General features: G+C 56.3%; 1 protein-coding gene across 4 annotated transcripts in view; it reads left to right on the forward strand.

Annotated features, from left to right (window-relative positions):
• Positions 1-15,841, forward strand: part of TOM1 (target of myb1 membrane trafficking protein) — a 48,689-nt gene extending 32,848 nt beyond the window's left edge. For 2 of the 4 annotated variants that reach the window (XM_054470552.2, XM_054470554.2), the window contains exons 9-15: positions 965-998; positions 1,388-1,481; positions 2,318-2,438; positions 6,692-6,767; positions 13,591-13,650; positions 14,794-14,833; positions 14,919-15,841. In XM_054470552.2, coding sequence (XP_054326527.1) covers positions 965-998; positions 1,388-1,481; positions 2,318-2,438; positions 6,692-6,767; positions 13,591-13,650; positions 14,794-14,833; positions 14,919-15,073 — 580 coding nt within the window. In that variant the 3' untranslated portion in view covers positions 15,074-15,841. Of the gene's footprint in view, positions 1-964; positions 999-1,387; positions 1,482-2,317; positions 2,439-6,691; positions 6,768-13,590; positions 13,651-14,793; positions 14,837-14,918 lie in introns of all 4 variants that reach the window. The other 2 variants (XM_054470551.2, XM_054470553.2) reach the window with 1 other exon arrangement.
• The last annotated feature ends 606 nt before the right edge of the window (positions 15,842-16,447 follow it).

Raw genomic sequence — 16,447 nt, forward strand, 5'->3', positions numbered from 1 at the left:
CCATGAAACAGTGTCTGTAAAGCTCTTAGTAGTCCAGGGTGTCTGATAAATGACACGAGCTATTCCAGCCTCATTTTTTGTGTTCATTTTTTGTGTCTTTCTTCATCAAAAGACACTCACTGATTGATTCTAAATCAGTGGAAAGTAGGGAGTACCCTGGAGGTCACATCTGCCTAGCTTCTCCTGCTTATTGGCCCAGTGGAATGAAAGGCCTCTTCCCTGCCATTTTGGGGTATGGGCTGTGAGGTGACTGAGGGGCCCCATCTGGTAGCAGCTGGTACCCTCGGATACCCGCAGTCATTAGGCTTAATATCTGACAGTGCTTTAAAGTTCGCAGTCACTTATACCCATGTCCTAATTTGGGCTTCACCACTTCTGGGAGGCAGATGCCTGCAGATACTAGACAAGGAGACTAAAGTTCAGAAGGGATATAATTTACCCAAGGTCATGTGATAAGTGACAAGGCCACAACTCGAACAGACCCCAGACTAAAGTCTTCTCGATCTATCTCACTGGCCCCTAAGTAGCTCCATAAAGCAAGGTTAGAGATACGTGTATCTTTCTTACAGCACTGGAGAGAGCCACTAACCCACACACACACAAATATGTAATTGAAACAAGTTTCATAAGACAACCCTTACCTTTACTGCGTGCCATGCATTCCTATTTTCTTTGCTGTTCTAACCTATTCCTGTTTATTTGTTTCATGCTGCTCATGATTAAGGTTGCCTTATAATTGATCATCCAAATTGGGACACTTTTGCAAGGGAAAGAGGAGCACTGCTAGTTATCCAGGGACAGCAGGCATGAACTGGATCTGTCCAGGGCACACCAGATGTGTCATCACCCTGATCATAACCCACCGTGTTGATGTTGAGACCCACAGTTTGAAAAGCTCTGCCTGGCCGTGTGCGGGGGCCTGTCTCAGTCTGTCTCCATAACTCGTGTCTTTTGTATCTTGTAGGTTTGAACGGTTCCGAACAGGCCAGACCACCAAGGTAAAAGGCTTCTTTTCTGTGACTAGATCAGGCCCTGTTCATGGGAAGAAGGAGTGCCATTCTCACCTCCCTCCCCCAGTAAACTGGACAGGGTGGTGCTGTCTTATCCAGGCCCATAGAGAAATCCCCTTCTAACTTTTTATGTCCCTGTCCCTTTAAGGTAAATAAGGCTATGCCACCACCTGCTGCCCCAGGGTCTCCCCAGCCTCCCAGGGAGTCCAGTTGAGCTGGAGCCGGAGGGGAGGAAGGAAATTCCCTGATGCCCAGTCCTAGCTCCTGGGGCCCTGGTGACAGATCCTTGGGCAAAGCCTGCAGGCCCCAGTGCTTGGGGCAGAAAGGAACAAAGCTGCAGACAGAGGGGATGATTAGGGCATCTCCCTTCCCACCAGGCCCCAAGTGAGGCCGAGCCGGCAGCTGACCTGATCGACATGGGCCCTGACCCAGCAGCCACCGGCAACCTCTCATCCCAGCTGGCAGGAATGAGTAAGTGTGGTTTGGAGGGCTCCAGCTGAGAGTACATTATGGTACTGTGGGCACCCCTGCAGTTTTTGGGGGTGCCCTTGTTATATACCCACAGCAGAATGTCAGTCTGGACCCCACCTTGCTGGGGTCCCAGGCTGAATCTTGCTGCAAGGTGGGGCACTCGGGGTAACTGCCCCTGGCAGCCCCACAAGTCCTGAGCTGCCTTGGATCTCAGAAATCCCACCATCCTAGGACTGGCCCTCTACACCGAATTCTCCATGGCTTCAATCATCTGCATGAGCTTGGGCAAGTTCCTTAAACCTCCTGAGCCTCTCTTTCCTCCTCTGTAACAGGAGTAGGGAGCTCATGTATGAGAAGCGCTTAGACCATGCTAGGCCCAGGTTGCACTCTGGCTGAGTAGTTGGTCATTGTCACTGTTATCACTGTGATAGGTTTTAATATAATTTACTGTCTGCTTCATGTGAAGCCCTAGGAAATCATTAGCACCCCATTTTGTGTCACTAATGCTATACTTTTTGAAAAAATCGACTACCCATCTGATTACTGTCCTCCTGCCCAGCCACTTCCCCTAGGAGAATCAATGGATAGCATTTTGCCTGTTCTCTAACGCTCACAGCAGCCCCAGGAGGAGTGAGTAAACTAAAGCTGGAAAGAGGAAGCCGCTTGTCCAAGGCCCCACAGCCAGCAGCAGGTGGCCCGCCTCACGCATTCCCCCACCCACACATGCCGCTTCCCCAGCACCAAGCCCTGGGCCTGGCAGCAGGCGGCTCAGCCACAGCTCACACACAAGGACAGCATGTGGACGGGTCCTTCACGTGGCCTTTCTGTCCCTGCAGACCTGGGCCCCAGCAGTGTGAGAGCTGGCCTGCAGTCTCTGGAGGCCTCTGGTCGACTGGAAGATGAGTTTGACATGTTTGCGCTGACACGGGGCAGCTCTCTGGCTGACCAACGGAAAGAGTGAGTGGCCTGGCCCTGCCCTGGTCCCCTGCAGTTCGGGTGGCTCTCGGGGTTCTTGAACCCGGTTTTATGGTGGCATACCATGAGGAAGGGCACACGGACCCTGCTACACCCCCTTAGTATCCCCTAAGTCAGTCCAGCGTGGCCTGGGACCCCTGTGCTCAGTTGACAGACTGTGTTCCCCACAGGCCGTGCTGGGTCGGGGAGGGGGGGCCTAATGACCCACTGTATGCCAGAATCTTACATAGTCTGATCAGAGGGGGAAACTGAGGCACAGAGAGGGGCAGGCTCATTTGCCCCAGGTCAAGGAGCTAATATTTGGCAGTAGGTTAGGAGCCTAGGGCTGTCTGGTTCCAAAACACAGTGTCTCCACCCCCCGCCCCCCTCCCTGCACTGTGTACCGCCTAGTAAGCCCTCCAGGAGCAGGGAAGTTTACTGATAAATCCTCAGGGACTTTCAAGTCAAGTCTTTTTCTATTGTTCCATAGCCACCGTTAATTTCCAGAGAAGATTAAGCAGGTTCTGCCAGCCTTGCCCCAGAGCTGGGGCTCTGCCCTTCCCTGTGCACCGTGCATTTTCAGGGGGTGCTTTCAGCAGCATAGGCACGTGGCCTGAGTGTGTCCACCAGGGTCCGACCCCTTGCCAGGACCTGCGGGAGAACTGGCCCCATACAGGCTTGTAAGAGGAACAGTCTGCTTGATGTTTTCTTCAGCCTTTTGCCCACTATGACCCCCAGGGCTGAGCTGTGGGCAACCAGGATTCTTATAGCTAAGGAAAGTTCTAGATTATGGGATCCTCCCACTGACCCCACTCAGCTCCTTAGAGGTCATTCTGGTGTCTTTTGGAACTTTGTCAATGGGCCTCCAGAGAGCCCAGGGATAACCTCTCCACACCCACAAATCCAGGTCCAAGCTGTAGCCTGCTAGGTCCTTAGGGCTGTTAGCTATATCTTTCTTTAGTCCGGGCAGAGTCTGTACTTTTAAGCCCAGGTACCCTGGGACCAGCGGCTGTTGCCATGGAGTTAGGGGTGTTGCCGAGGCTACCCTGCAGAGGCAAGCTAATGAGTGTGATGGGACTTGCAGCCAGGCGGGCCCGTCCACAGAGGCCCCGGCAGGCAACACTGCTGGCCATACTGGAGAGCCCTGGTGCCTGCCCTGGTCACCAGCCTGGCTGAGGTTTGCTGTTGCGCCGTCATTCCTCTGGGGAGCAGGCCCCGGGGGACAGGGAAAAGCACACAAGGAACTTGTCCTCTAGGGCCTGCAGTCTCACGGGAGAGTAACATGCACCTGGACCGCCGCTATGAAGGGCTAAGTGCTGTCGTGGAGGGGGCACCAGGCTCTGTGGACACAGAGGGAGGGGGTATGCAACTCTGCGGAGGGCACTCAGAGCTGGACCAGGTGCTGGGTGATAGGAAGGCCATTTCAGGCACTAGGAACAGCATGTGCAAAGGCTCAGAGGCAGGGCAGGAGAGAGGTGCCCTGGCTTCCGCACAGCAGCTGGGAAAGATGCTTTTCACACAGGGAAGGGGGCAGGATGCTGAGAGCGTGGTGGGGCCCACTGGGCTACACGGAGGCAGTTGATTTTATTCTAACATGAGCAGGAGGGAGCACAGGAAGGATTTTTTTTCTAATCAGATTTTCATCTTTGAAACTGCCTTCAGCTGGGCACAGCTGAAATGACATCATGCACCTTCTCAGGCCATTGGTTCTCCTGGAGGCCCTCCCCAGGGCTTGGTTTCCACCCTGGCAGAAAACATCCAGCAGGGTCAGGCGTGGACCTGAGCATCCATTTCCTCTTCCCTTTGTTCTCCTGCCTGGCTGGCCCCTTTAAATGCTTCTGGTGGATCTTCCAGCTCTGGTCACCTGACCAGCCTTTTCTGCCTGCTTGGTGTCCAGCCCGCTCCTCCCTGTACCTGCCTGGCTCCCCACTTCACACCAGTCTGCAACCAGCTCTGCCTTGGCTCGCAGGGAAACCAGCTCATTATCAGCCACTGTTTCTGCTCCAGCCTTGACCACAGCTGGCACTGTCACAGCCTTTCCTGCAGCCAGTCCCGTCCACTCAGTGCCAAGGAGTAGTAGGGCTTCCAGGAGAGCCGCAGCAGAGACGCCCTGGCTAGGCCTTCACAAAGGCAGGGGTGTCCTTCCCCCGCTTTGTCCGCATCTTCGTCAGTGCTGCTGTACACAGAGGCCTTCTCTGCAAGGAGCACTTAGACAAGTGTCACCCCAGTGGCCCAGGTCCAGCCCCTGCCCACCAGCCCCACTGGGACCACCTAAGGAGTGGCCCTCCACCCTCCTGCACTGGGCAGGAGGCAGCAGGCCCTGGCCCAGGGGCCACCACCCAGTGCAGGAGGTGGGGGCTTCCTCCAGGGAAGTGCTTGGCCCTCCACCGCCACAGGCGTGGCCTTCAGGGACAGCCGGGCTTCAGGGCCACGTGTGGACAGGGGTGGCGAGGAGCTAAGCTTAGGAAGGGCAGATAGTTCTTTTTTTTTCTTGAGCCAGAGTCTCGCCCTGTCTCCCAGGCTGGAGTGCAGTGGCGCTTGCAGAGTGCAAGCTCCGCCTCCTGGGTTCACGCCATTCTCCTGCCTCAGCCTCCCGAGTAGCTGGGACTACAGGCGCCCCCACCACACCTGGCTAATTTTTTGCATTTTTAGTAGAGACGGGGTTTCACCATGTTAGCCAGGATGGTCTTGATCTCCTGACCTCGTGATCCGTGTGCCTCGGCCTCCCAAAGTGCTGGGATTTCAAGGTGTGAGCCACTGCACCCGGCCCAGATAGTTGTTTTGAGTGAAGGGAAAGCATCGGTTTCTGCGTGTTCTGGGGCTGGGCATGGCTTCTTCAGCCTTGCCCACGATGCGCCAAGCATGTCTTAGAGACAGCAACATGCCACCTCCACACCCTCAATTAGCAGGCCTTCTCTGCGTCAGAAGTCAGCAACCTGACACCCCACCTCCCCCACCTCTGGCTTTAAGGTTGGCTCCAGCAGGGCCCTTCCGTAGTCACTGGCCCACTTGCCATGGATGGGAGCCGTGTAACCAGGAAATGCCCCAGCTAGCGGTCACACTCCACCAGCAAACTCTGCCCCTGGTGGGAAGGAACAGACAGCAGCACTCTTCAAAACGACTGCGTGGGAACTGGGGGTCGTATTCAAGAAGCCCCTTTCAGTGCCAGCCTACTCCATTCCTAGGAAAGCAAGTTGGTATTGCAAGAGTTAAATGTGATGCAGTCCCAGTTCCTGAAGCCTACAGTTAGACCAGCCCCCGCTTCACTAGCGTGTCAGGTGGCCCTGTTCCTAACAGGAATTGCAGGCCTTTCCCTTTGTGACCAGAATTCCGTGGCTTACTTCTTTGCCTCAAAGCTGCACTGAGCCAGTGCTGAAGTCCTCTCAGCCGGCAGTTCAGGGCAAGAATAACAGGGCTCTTTCCCTGCAACAGGGCTGGGTCCCTAATACCTGCCCTGGACACCCCCACTGCAGCAGCTGGGAAAGACACCATAGCCGCCTCTCCTCCTTAGCCAGCTTCTCCTCTCACTCCAGCTATTCTCTTGCTCCCCAGGAGACTTAACCTCACACATAACATGCCCCTCCTTGCCTCTCCTCATCTGCCCAGCAACTGCAGGGTCAGCCTCTGCCGCTCCCAGCCCATCAGCCTTGCGTGCCCTCCCAGTTCCTGCCTCCCCACCCTGCCTGGCTGGCTGGCATCCCCCAGGGGACATTTAGAAGAGCTGTAACCAAGCCACCTCCCATGCTGCTGAGACAAGGTGGGGGCGGAGTCATCTTTGTGCCGGTGAGCCCAGTGCAAGACAAGATGGCACCTCACCCAGCAGTTTACAGATGTGTTTTCAGCAGCAGAATGGAATCCCGCATTCAAATACAACCTCATAGACAACCACAGTCTATAAAATAGGAAACAAGACCTGCTCAAGAAAGAGTCTGCTGGGAATTCTCCACAAGCCTAGGGGCACTGGAGCTATTTCTCAGTCTCCTGAGTTTGGCCAATCCTGGTCATAGCCATTGGTGGTCTTGGTCTCAGTCTTTGGCCAGCAACACCCTCCATAACCTGTCCAGCCTTTGCTGCTGCCTGTCATGTAGGTCACTTGTCAGATCCTAATTTCCAGAGGCAGGAGATGAGACCCTTTCTACCATTTCCAAGCAGGCCTGGAGGGTGGGAGCCGCCAACCTGTGCCCCCCAGCCCGCTCCGTTCTTGCATCAGCCATCGGTAAGGGCAGTCTCCAATGGCTTGGTGGTCTCTCTTTCAGGGTAAAATACGAAGCCCCCCAAGCAACAGACGGCCTGGCTGGAGCCCTGGACGCCCGGCAGCAGAGCACTGGCGCGGTAAGCAGAGGGGCCGTCCTGCCACCCTGGGGCCCTCCTGAAGGAGGTGAGGGAATGCTCACCCACTGGGTGCCATCGTGGGCCAAGCACTGGCCCAGCACCTCTGCAGGCCCTTCCTCATTTGGCCATCAGGTCTTTTTGGCTAATGTGGTTATTCCCAGTTTACAGCTAAGGAAACCGCTAGAGAGGCCAGTCCATTTGCCCAAGCCCACAAGCAAGGATTCAGACCTGAGCCTGACTTGAAACTGGAGACCAGGCCGGGTGCGGTGGCTCACACCTGTAATCCCAGCACTTTGGGAGGCTGAGGCGGGTAGATCATCTGAGGTCAGGAGTTCGAGACCAGCCTGGCCAACATGGTGAAACCCCGTCTCTACTAAAAATACAAAAATTATCTGGGCATGGTGGCACATGCCTGTAATCCCAGCTACTCGGGAGGCTAAGGCAGGAGAATCGCTTGAACCCAGGTGGTGGAAGTTGCAGGGAGCAGAGATTGTGCTACTGCACTCCAGCCTAGGTGACAGAGCAAGACTCCGTCTCAAAAAAAAGAAAGAAACTGGAGACCAGTGGCCCGGGCTTCACATTCCAGCTCTACCAGTTACCAGCTATGTGTCCTTAAGCAAATGACTGGCCTTTCTGACCCTCAGTCTCTTTATCTGTACATTGGGGCTTATCCTAGCACCTATACTTGTTTATAATAGAAATGGGAGAGGATGTATTTAGGGAGCTTTACATGGAGTTAGAGCCTGTTCAATAGTATTCCTCTCTGCCTCTCTAGAGACTTTTAATCTGCAGCAGTGTGGGCAGAGGGGAATAAAAGAGCAGACCCTAAAGCGGCGGGGAGAAATGCAGGGGTGCTCTTTGAATTCCGTTTAGTTCCTTGACCATGTGTTGAGTGACAGCCACTTGTCCAGCACCGAGCACACTTTGTGGGTGACCCCCACACGCTTTGGCAAGACCTCCAAGCACCATTCTCTCATGTGTTTCAACGTGTATCTGGATGCCTTTCAGGCAGTGTGAGAACTTCTGCTCCAGCAAGTGAGCAGACAGAGCAGGTCCCATGGGAGACAGTTAGAAACAGCCAGACCTGGGAGTCCAGGGAGTCCGGGGAGTCCGGGGGAGTGAGGGTGGTGGACCCGGGGGCCGAGGAGGCTAGAGGAGGCTCAAGGCAGCATGGGGACTTCTGAGGCCAGCGTGGGGTTGCGGGTAGGAAATTAAGCTCTATGGGGATAGCAGGGACCAGAGGACCTCAGCGTGGCTAGGAGCGCTGCAGATTGCATCCTAAGTGAGGTGGAGGCTGCAGGGAAGTCTTGAGCACAGGAGGGAATTGACTTCCAGTCTAAAAGATCAGGATGGAAGCTAGGAAAGCAGGGAGGGCCGGGCACAGTGGGTCACGCCTGGAATCCCAGCACTTTAGGAGGCCGAGGTGGGAGGATCGCTTGAGCCCAGGAGGTGGAGGTTACGGTGAGCTGAGATTGCACTACGACACTCCAGCCTGGGCAATGGAGTGAGACCCTGTCTCAAGAAAGGAAGGAAAGCAGGGAGGGAGGAGTTGCAGAAACCATCCAGGTCAGTCCACTGTGGGCAAAGTCTTCATGACTCCCAAGGGCACTCTGTCTCCGCTCCTGGGTCTCCCAGCGTCTCAGGAGCCACTCCCAAGTCAGAACAGGGCAAGGTAGAGGACGCTGGGGTGGGCCACCTGGGCCTCTCGTGGACAGAGGTTGACTCTACCACCCAGTGGGCAACAAGAGAATCCAGTACCTCCCATGTGTGGTGTGTGACCTGCCACCAAGCACAGCACGTTGCACACCCGTGTCACATCCACCGCACACACCAGTCAGAGCCTCCAGTCCTTTTTCGGGTGTAAGCCATCATTTGCTGAGCCTGTGCTCCGGGCCAGGCCTGCACTAAGCACTTTGTATCCCCTCTCTTAGTGAGTCATCACAGAAGCCCTTAGGGTATGTTATTATCCCGTTTTACAGATGAGAAAACTGAGTTCCAGGGAGAGGTTAAGTGAAACCACAGGTGTAATGTCCTCAGCATGGTGCCTGGCACACAGTACAGTATTACGGCACTTAAGCTTTACAGTAGCGCCATGTCCTGATCCCATTTACAGATGAGAAAACTGAGGCTGAGGACTGGGAGTTACCCTGCCCAGGGTCTCACAGGCATTGTTCTGCCTGGCTTCTAAGCCACGCTGGTAACCTTAGAGCTGTGAAAAGCCTTAAGGTGCAAAGGAGAGTGAGTGGAGGTGTGTGTCTCCCTCCTCAGCCTTAGGCTTCCAGTGTATCGGGATTCATTGGAACTGACACGCTGGGAGCCTGCTGTAGGAGCTCCCCTCTCAGGCCACCTGGCCTCTTGTGGTCAGAGGTTGACTCCACCACCCAGTAGGCAGCAATCCTAGCCAGTCTGCTCCTGCTGCAGCCCAGAGACAGGGTTCACTTCCCTAGGGGCGCACATCAACTCAGGCGCGACTAAAACTAGAGCCCCGGTGTCCTGGCTCCCACACCATCTTGCAGCCCGCCCACAGGGAGGAAACGCACCTCACAACTCCACTGGCAGCGAAGAGAAGCTGATAAACTGGTTATCACTGATTTATCTCCGATAACCTGGGAGATTTAAGCCACTTCTGCCAAATCAGGGTATGATTTCTTAAAACTCTGTGAGCAAATGCCTGCTCCTGGGGTGCTAGAGTCTGGTTGGTGGTAAGGCCTTCACCCACTAAACCGTGAGAACGTCATTCCCAACAGCAAGGTACAGAACAGCATCAAAACCAGGCGTGGTGGCAGGTACCTGTAGTCCCAGCTACTCGGGAGGCTGAAGCGGGAGGATCACTTAAGCCCAGGAGTTTGAGGTTATCGTGAGCTATGATTGTACCACTGCACTCCAGCCTGGGCTACATAGTGAGACTCTATCTCAAAAAAAAAAAAAGAAACAGAATCAAGTGCCAATTGTGGGCAGCCCAGGTTTGTGCCCTGGGATTCAGAGCAGGACTCACAAGTCGTGTGACGAGGTGGTGTTGCATGCTGTGTGCCAGGTTTTAGTTCCTTCACTCCCTGACATGTGTGCCGTGTGCCATGTGCCAGGCCCCATGCTGGTCTGAGTAGGGTGGACCAGCCAGGCACAGGGTGACGGGCTGGGAGCAGGACTCTCGTTTTCCTCCACTCTGGGGCCCTAGGAAACTGCATGTGTGCCATGGATGAGTGTGAGAAGATTGGATAAACTGATGTTTCTAAAACCTGGGTGCCTGTCAGACCCTACTGGGAACCTCCAGACCATCTGACAGCCACCTGCCCTGCTGTCCTGGGGTTGCTGAGGCCCAGCCTCTGGGATCCTTGTGGAGAGAGTTGAGAAGCTTTGTTTAGTTTGCTGTCAGCTCTGCCTCAGCCTACCCAGGGCGCTGGCATCCCAGAGCTGTTGTGGTTCACCCCCCGGTGGGCACCACAATACCTGCCTCATCCCTCTACACCAGCTGCCACACCCACCACACACTACACCTACACACTCCACACACAACACCTACACTCATACACCCACACACACACAGCCCTACACACACCACACACACACCCATACACCACACACCCCCACACACACATCTACACCCACCACACACACCTCCACACACACCTCCACTCATACACCTACACACACCCCTACACACACACCTACACACCCATACACCACACCCCACACACACATCTACACCCACCACAAACACCTCCACACACCCCTCCACTCATACACCCACACACACCCCTACACACACCACACCTACACACCCATACACCATACACCCCCCCACACACCACACACACTACACCCACCACACACACCTCCACACACCACACCTCCACTCATACACCCACACACACAGCCCTACACACACACCTACACACCTATACACCTACACACCCCTACACACACCACACACACCACACACACATCTACACCCACCACACACACCTCCACACACCACACCTCCACTCATACACCTACACACACAGCCTTACACACACCACACCTACACACCCATACACCTACACACCCCCACACACACACCTCCACTCATACACCCACACACACGCCTACACACACACCTACACACCTATACACCACACACCCCTACACACACTGCACACACACATCTACACCCACCACACACACCTCCACACACCACACCTCCACTCATACACCCACACACACACCTCCACACACCACACCTCCACTCATACACCCACACCCACAGCCCTACACACACACCTATACACCCATACACCTACACACCCCTACACACCCCTACACACACCACACACACCACACACCACACCACACACACATCTACACCCACCACACACACATCTACACCCACCACACACACCTCCACACCACACCTACACTCAGACACCTACACACACCACACACATCTACATACACACCTACGCTCATACACCACACACCCCTACACACATCACACCTACACACATACACCTACATGCACCCCTACACACAACACACACACACATCTACACCCACCACACACACCTACACACACCACACCTACACTCATACACCTACACACACCCCTACACACACCACACCTACACTCATACACCTACACACACACCACACACACATCTACACCCACCACACACCTACACACACACCTACACATACACCTACACACACCCCTACACACGCCACACCTACACACTCATACACCTACACGCACCCCTACACACACCACACACATCTACACCCACCACACACACCTATACACACACCACATGCATCTACACCTACATACACACCCCTACACCTACACATACACAAACATACACACCTACACACACCACTCACATCTACACCTACATACACCTACACCTACACATACACACCTACATCTACACACCTACATTCATACACCTACATACACACCCCTACACACACACCTACACACTCATACACCTACACACCTGCACACACACCCCTACACACACCACACACAGTCTACACCCACCACATACACCTACACACACCACACACATCTATACCTATACCTACACATACAAACCTACACTCATACACCTACACACACACCTACACTCATACACCTACATACACACCCTTACACACACACCTACACACTCATACACCGACACACCTACACACACCCCTACACACACGCCTCCCAAAGTGGCAGGAGGCCCCCTGACCCGAAAGGCGCACCCCTGTTAGAAGCTGCGCCCTCCAGTGGCCCTGGCACTGCCGTCCCTCCGCCATCAGCGGGACTCTCTCTCACCCAGATGGGAGGCGGCTGCGGGAAGAGTCTCAGTGACTGGATGGTGAGACAAGGCATGGTGAGCAGGGGCCAGGCCCGGCCACCCGGAAAGCTGGGGGTGCTCGCGGGGCTCCTGCCAGGCATGGGCGTGGGGCACCGTGCTGCTGTCCAAGGAGTGGGACCCGGGAGAAGACCCAGAGGAGCGAGGAGGGGCAGCTGAGGGCCTTGTGGGACCCCAGGGCTCAGGCTGTTCCCGGGGTGGCCTGGCCAGCCCAGCTTCTGCAGCTCCTTTGTGCCTGTTTCCCGCTCTTGAGTCTCGGGCAAGGACAAGGTCACCCATCTGGCAGCTAAGAGGCGATGGGGATAGCGGAGCGGGAGAGGGAGCCGGTGTGGGCAGCTCAGCACTTGCTGCTGCCACTGCTGCTGGGAAGTCTGTTCCTGCCTTCTCTCTGGGCTCTGCTCCTGCCTGGGGGGTCCTCAGGTGCTGGGACGGAGCTTGGAAACCACACTGGCCTGGTTGAGGAATGACTGTCTCTGTCTTTTCCAAAGTAGCTAACTAGTAACGAGTGCTATTAGTGCCATTACTGATTAATAGTAAATAGGAACTGGCCTGTTGGTTTCTTGAGCATCTCCTCCATGCCAGGCCCTCTGCTAAGCTTTTGACATCCCATTTCATCCTCACAGCCACGTGGACGGTAAGTACTGCTGCTAGCCTCACCCTAAGGACGAGGGAAATCAGGCGCAGAGAAGTTAAGTAACCCACCCAGAGTCACACTGTGTTAAGGGGTGAGCTAGGTCCAGCTCTTTCTGACTCTGAAGTCTGTACCCATGACCTCCAACTGGAGTCTGCCCCTGCAGAAGCTGTTAGAGAGGAAAGCCTCCAACTCCTGCCCCTGTGTGGGAGCCATCGTGGCACAGCCCATGTCTTTGTGGCCCAAAGTGAAATGTCCCCATCTGTAGCGCCGCCCCTCTGGGTCTACCCACCTGGCCTTGTCTGGTCAACTTGGCGCCTCTGCTCTCAGGCCCTGCTATGCCCCCTTCTATCATGAAATCTGCATCTGCAGAGGCACCAGGGGTTGGAACCTGGAGACCCCTGGCCCACTAACCATGTCCCCATCCCAGCCTTCACGGCTGGAGAAAATGCCTGGGGTCCGAACCTGGGCTTGGCATGTCTTTTGTCAGATGCTCCTGAGCACCTGTGGCATAGCCCCTGCCCCAGGCCATTGCCCAAAGCCCCTCCTGCAGCCTAGAATCCTACCCGCAGGGCATGTCGGAACTGGGGTTCCTCTCTTCAAGGGGAAGGAGCTCCCTCTGACCCCGGCCCTGCTCCAGCTGCTGGGAGCCCAGTCCCCTGCTTAGTCTCCCGGCTCTGCACCTCCATCGCCCACAGCGTGGCACAGCAGACCCAGTGGTGGGTCTGGGCAGCTAGGCAGCTGAGGCTGGGGTGGGAGGCTGCCCAGGGCCACCCAGCTGCAGGGCGCTGAGCTGGCACATCTTCTACCTTGTCACCTAGGGCATTGCCTTACCCTCTGCCCTTCCTTCCAGATCCCAGTCACCCAGGCCTGCCTCATGGAGGACATCGAGCAGTGGCTGTCCACTGACGTGGTATGTCGGGGCCCAGTCCTCACCCACACAGCAGGAGGACCCATTGTTCTCACCAAGAAATGACCCATGGGGCCAGGGTAGACTTGTATAGCATATAGCACCCTGAGAGCAGAGGGGCGCACTTAAAGTCCCCGTCTCCTGCCACCTGTCCACCTCGTATTTGGCATGCCCCCCAGAGAAGTCCTGGGCACAGTAGCCTCTCGGCTGCTTCCCAGAGCCTGCTCCCAAGGTGAGGTCCCAGTGGGTGTCAGCCCACCTTAGGGACATCAGGCCAGGCTAGAGAGGCTAACCGAGGAAGCATAACAGCGCCAGGCTCTTACCTGCAGTAGCTCAGGAGACTCCAGCCACTTGCAGAGGGAACCCATCACCACCCTGTTTACAGATCAGAAGACTGATAAGCAGCTGTCCTCTAAAGGGAAGCACCCAGTAGGAGGAGGGCGGGTGCCAGTCATGGGGACCCCAAGCCCTGCCACCCTCCCAGGGAGCAGAAGGGGCAGGGCCAGACTCAGCTTCTCCATCCAGGGCTCCTACCCCAGCATCTGCCACCACTTCTCTGGGCACCAAGGCCCACATGGGCACTTCAGGCCCAGAAGCCACCTTCCGCAGGTGAAGAGACCGTTTCTGCCCAGGACTAAGCCACAGGGCAAGGACTCAGGCTTTCTGTCTGGTGGCAGAAGCCTCACCCCCTCCCTAGTTTGCAGTGCTAGCATGAATGGCCCTCAGCCTCTGGGTGTCAGCCTTTCCCCCCAGGAGTGAGGACCACCCACCCCTTGTGACCCTCCAAGGAGAGGAACCAGCACTCATCAAGGTCCCACTGGGCACCAGGTGCTGGGCTTGGCATGCTGTGGGTTATCCCATTTCAGCTTCCCAGCAACCCTACAAGTTAGCTTCAGCCCCCACCCCGCCCCCATTTTACAGAAGGAAAACACAAGGCTTAGGAAGTCAGGTCCCACCCAAGGAAGATCCTACGGCTCAGGGAGGAGCCCAGGTCCAGGTCCTGGGACCTGGGTGGCAGGGGCATGCAGAGCCTGAGCTGCGACCCAGACTGAGGTTCAGCAGGGCCCGAGCTGCAGCCCCACTACCCCAGGCTGACTGTACTGGGGGCCCGGCTAACCTCTGCCTCCTTTCCTTCTACCTTCCCAGGGGAATGATGCGGAAGAGCCTAAGGGGGTCACCAGCGAAGGTAGTAGTCCCTGCCCCTGCCTGCCCTCTCCTTTCCCCAGGGCTCTGGCCTCAGAGCTCACCCTCACCCTCTCCCCTTCCTCTAGAATTTGACAAATTCCTGGAAGAACGGGCCAAAGCCGCGGATCGATTGCCCAACCTCTCCAGCCCCTCAGCTGAGGGGCCCCCAGGTCCCCCACCTGGCCCAGCGCCCCGGAAGAAGACCCAGGAGAAAGATGATGACATGCTGTTTGCCTTATGAGTGTGGGGTCTGGCACCCTGCAGCCCAGGTCCCCACTGCTCTCACACCCTTAGGCTGGGACCTCCCTCCCTCCTCTGGTGTTAAGGCTGCTTTGGGGGTAGCTTGTTACCCCCTTTTTCTCCTCTTTGAAGACGGAGCTGCCCCAGCTGCGGCTGGGGGTGTGGAGGCAGTGGGATGAACTGGGGGACAGGTCCGCGCTGCAGTGGGATCTGGCTGCTCTGCCTTCTTTCCCACCCCAGCTGACCATGATACTTTGCTGAGAAGTGGAGGCCCCAGGACAGGCTGGCTGGCTGGCTGGCTGGTTGACCGACCCAGTGTGACTCTCCTTTACTGAGTGATACCCTGCTCCGGGCCCATGCCCTGAGAAGCCCTTCAGAGCCCACACTGCCAGTCAAGGCCTGGCTGGAGGCTGGCCACAGTGGAAATTCTGCCGAGCCTCTTGTCCCTTCCCCGCTCTGCTGCATGGGGCCCCACGGCTTTGGCTGGCCATTAAGGGCAGGGTGTGGAGGTGTGGAGGCCCTCTGAGGAGCTGCGGCACCCCAGGTACGAAGCTGCAACTGTGCACGCAGTGGGCGAGATCTCATCAGCCCCAGGCTGCAGGTGAGGCTTCAGGGGATGTTGGGGCCCCACTGCCCCTCCGCTGCCTTGCCCTCCATCCTTTCTCTGTTCCTTCTGGCCGGGCACCACAGCACTGGGGCTCACCTCTTGGTTGATCCCCTTGTACTGAGAGAGGTGCCTTTTGTATCCCCAATTAAAGGTAGAAAACCACCCTGCTAGCAGCATTGTCAAGTCTCCTGGTGAGAAATGACTTCTTGGTCTCACAGAGGCAGCGACTACTTTGGGCAGGGCTGGGGGCCACCCGAGAGGTGAGCATCTGTAGATGGTGCAGGCAGAAGGACAGGAGCAAGCACCCAGCTACACTACGCAGGTGCCGCCGCCTCCCACCTCACATGGCAGGCTGCAGCCACCGCCCCTGGCTGGAGGATGCATGCCCTCCCCAGCTGACATCCCTCCCTCCTTGAGGCACCTTCATGCTGCTGTTCCATGAGGCCAGCTCCTGCCCTGCACAGAGCACACTAATCACAGGGGCGGGGACCTGTGTGGACTGCATGGACATGTGGGGTGCACAGACCACAGGAGGATGCTGGCCTTCCGAGGCTGGGTGCCAGGCACAGCCTGGGGCTACGCACTGGCTCATAGCATCACAACAGCCTGGGAGAAGCAAAGTGAGCGTCCTCAATGTATAGATGCGGAGACTAGGACTCCATGAGCCGCCCAGCTCAGAGGAGGAAGCTCATGCAGTTGTTATGTGCCAGCACTTTCTCATGCAGAAGCGCATCCTCCCCATTTTCCAGGCACCGAAGCTAAGTTGGG

Source organism: Pongo pygmaeus, chromosome 23 (genome assembly GCF_028885625.2).
Source record: "Pongo pygmaeus isolate AG05252 chromosome 23, NHGRI_mPonPyg2-v2.0_pri, whole genome shotgun sequence".
In the NCBI taxonomy this organism is placed as follows: domain Eukaryota; kingdom Metazoa; phylum Chordata; class Mammalia; order Primates; family Hominidae; genus Pongo; species Pongo pygmaeus.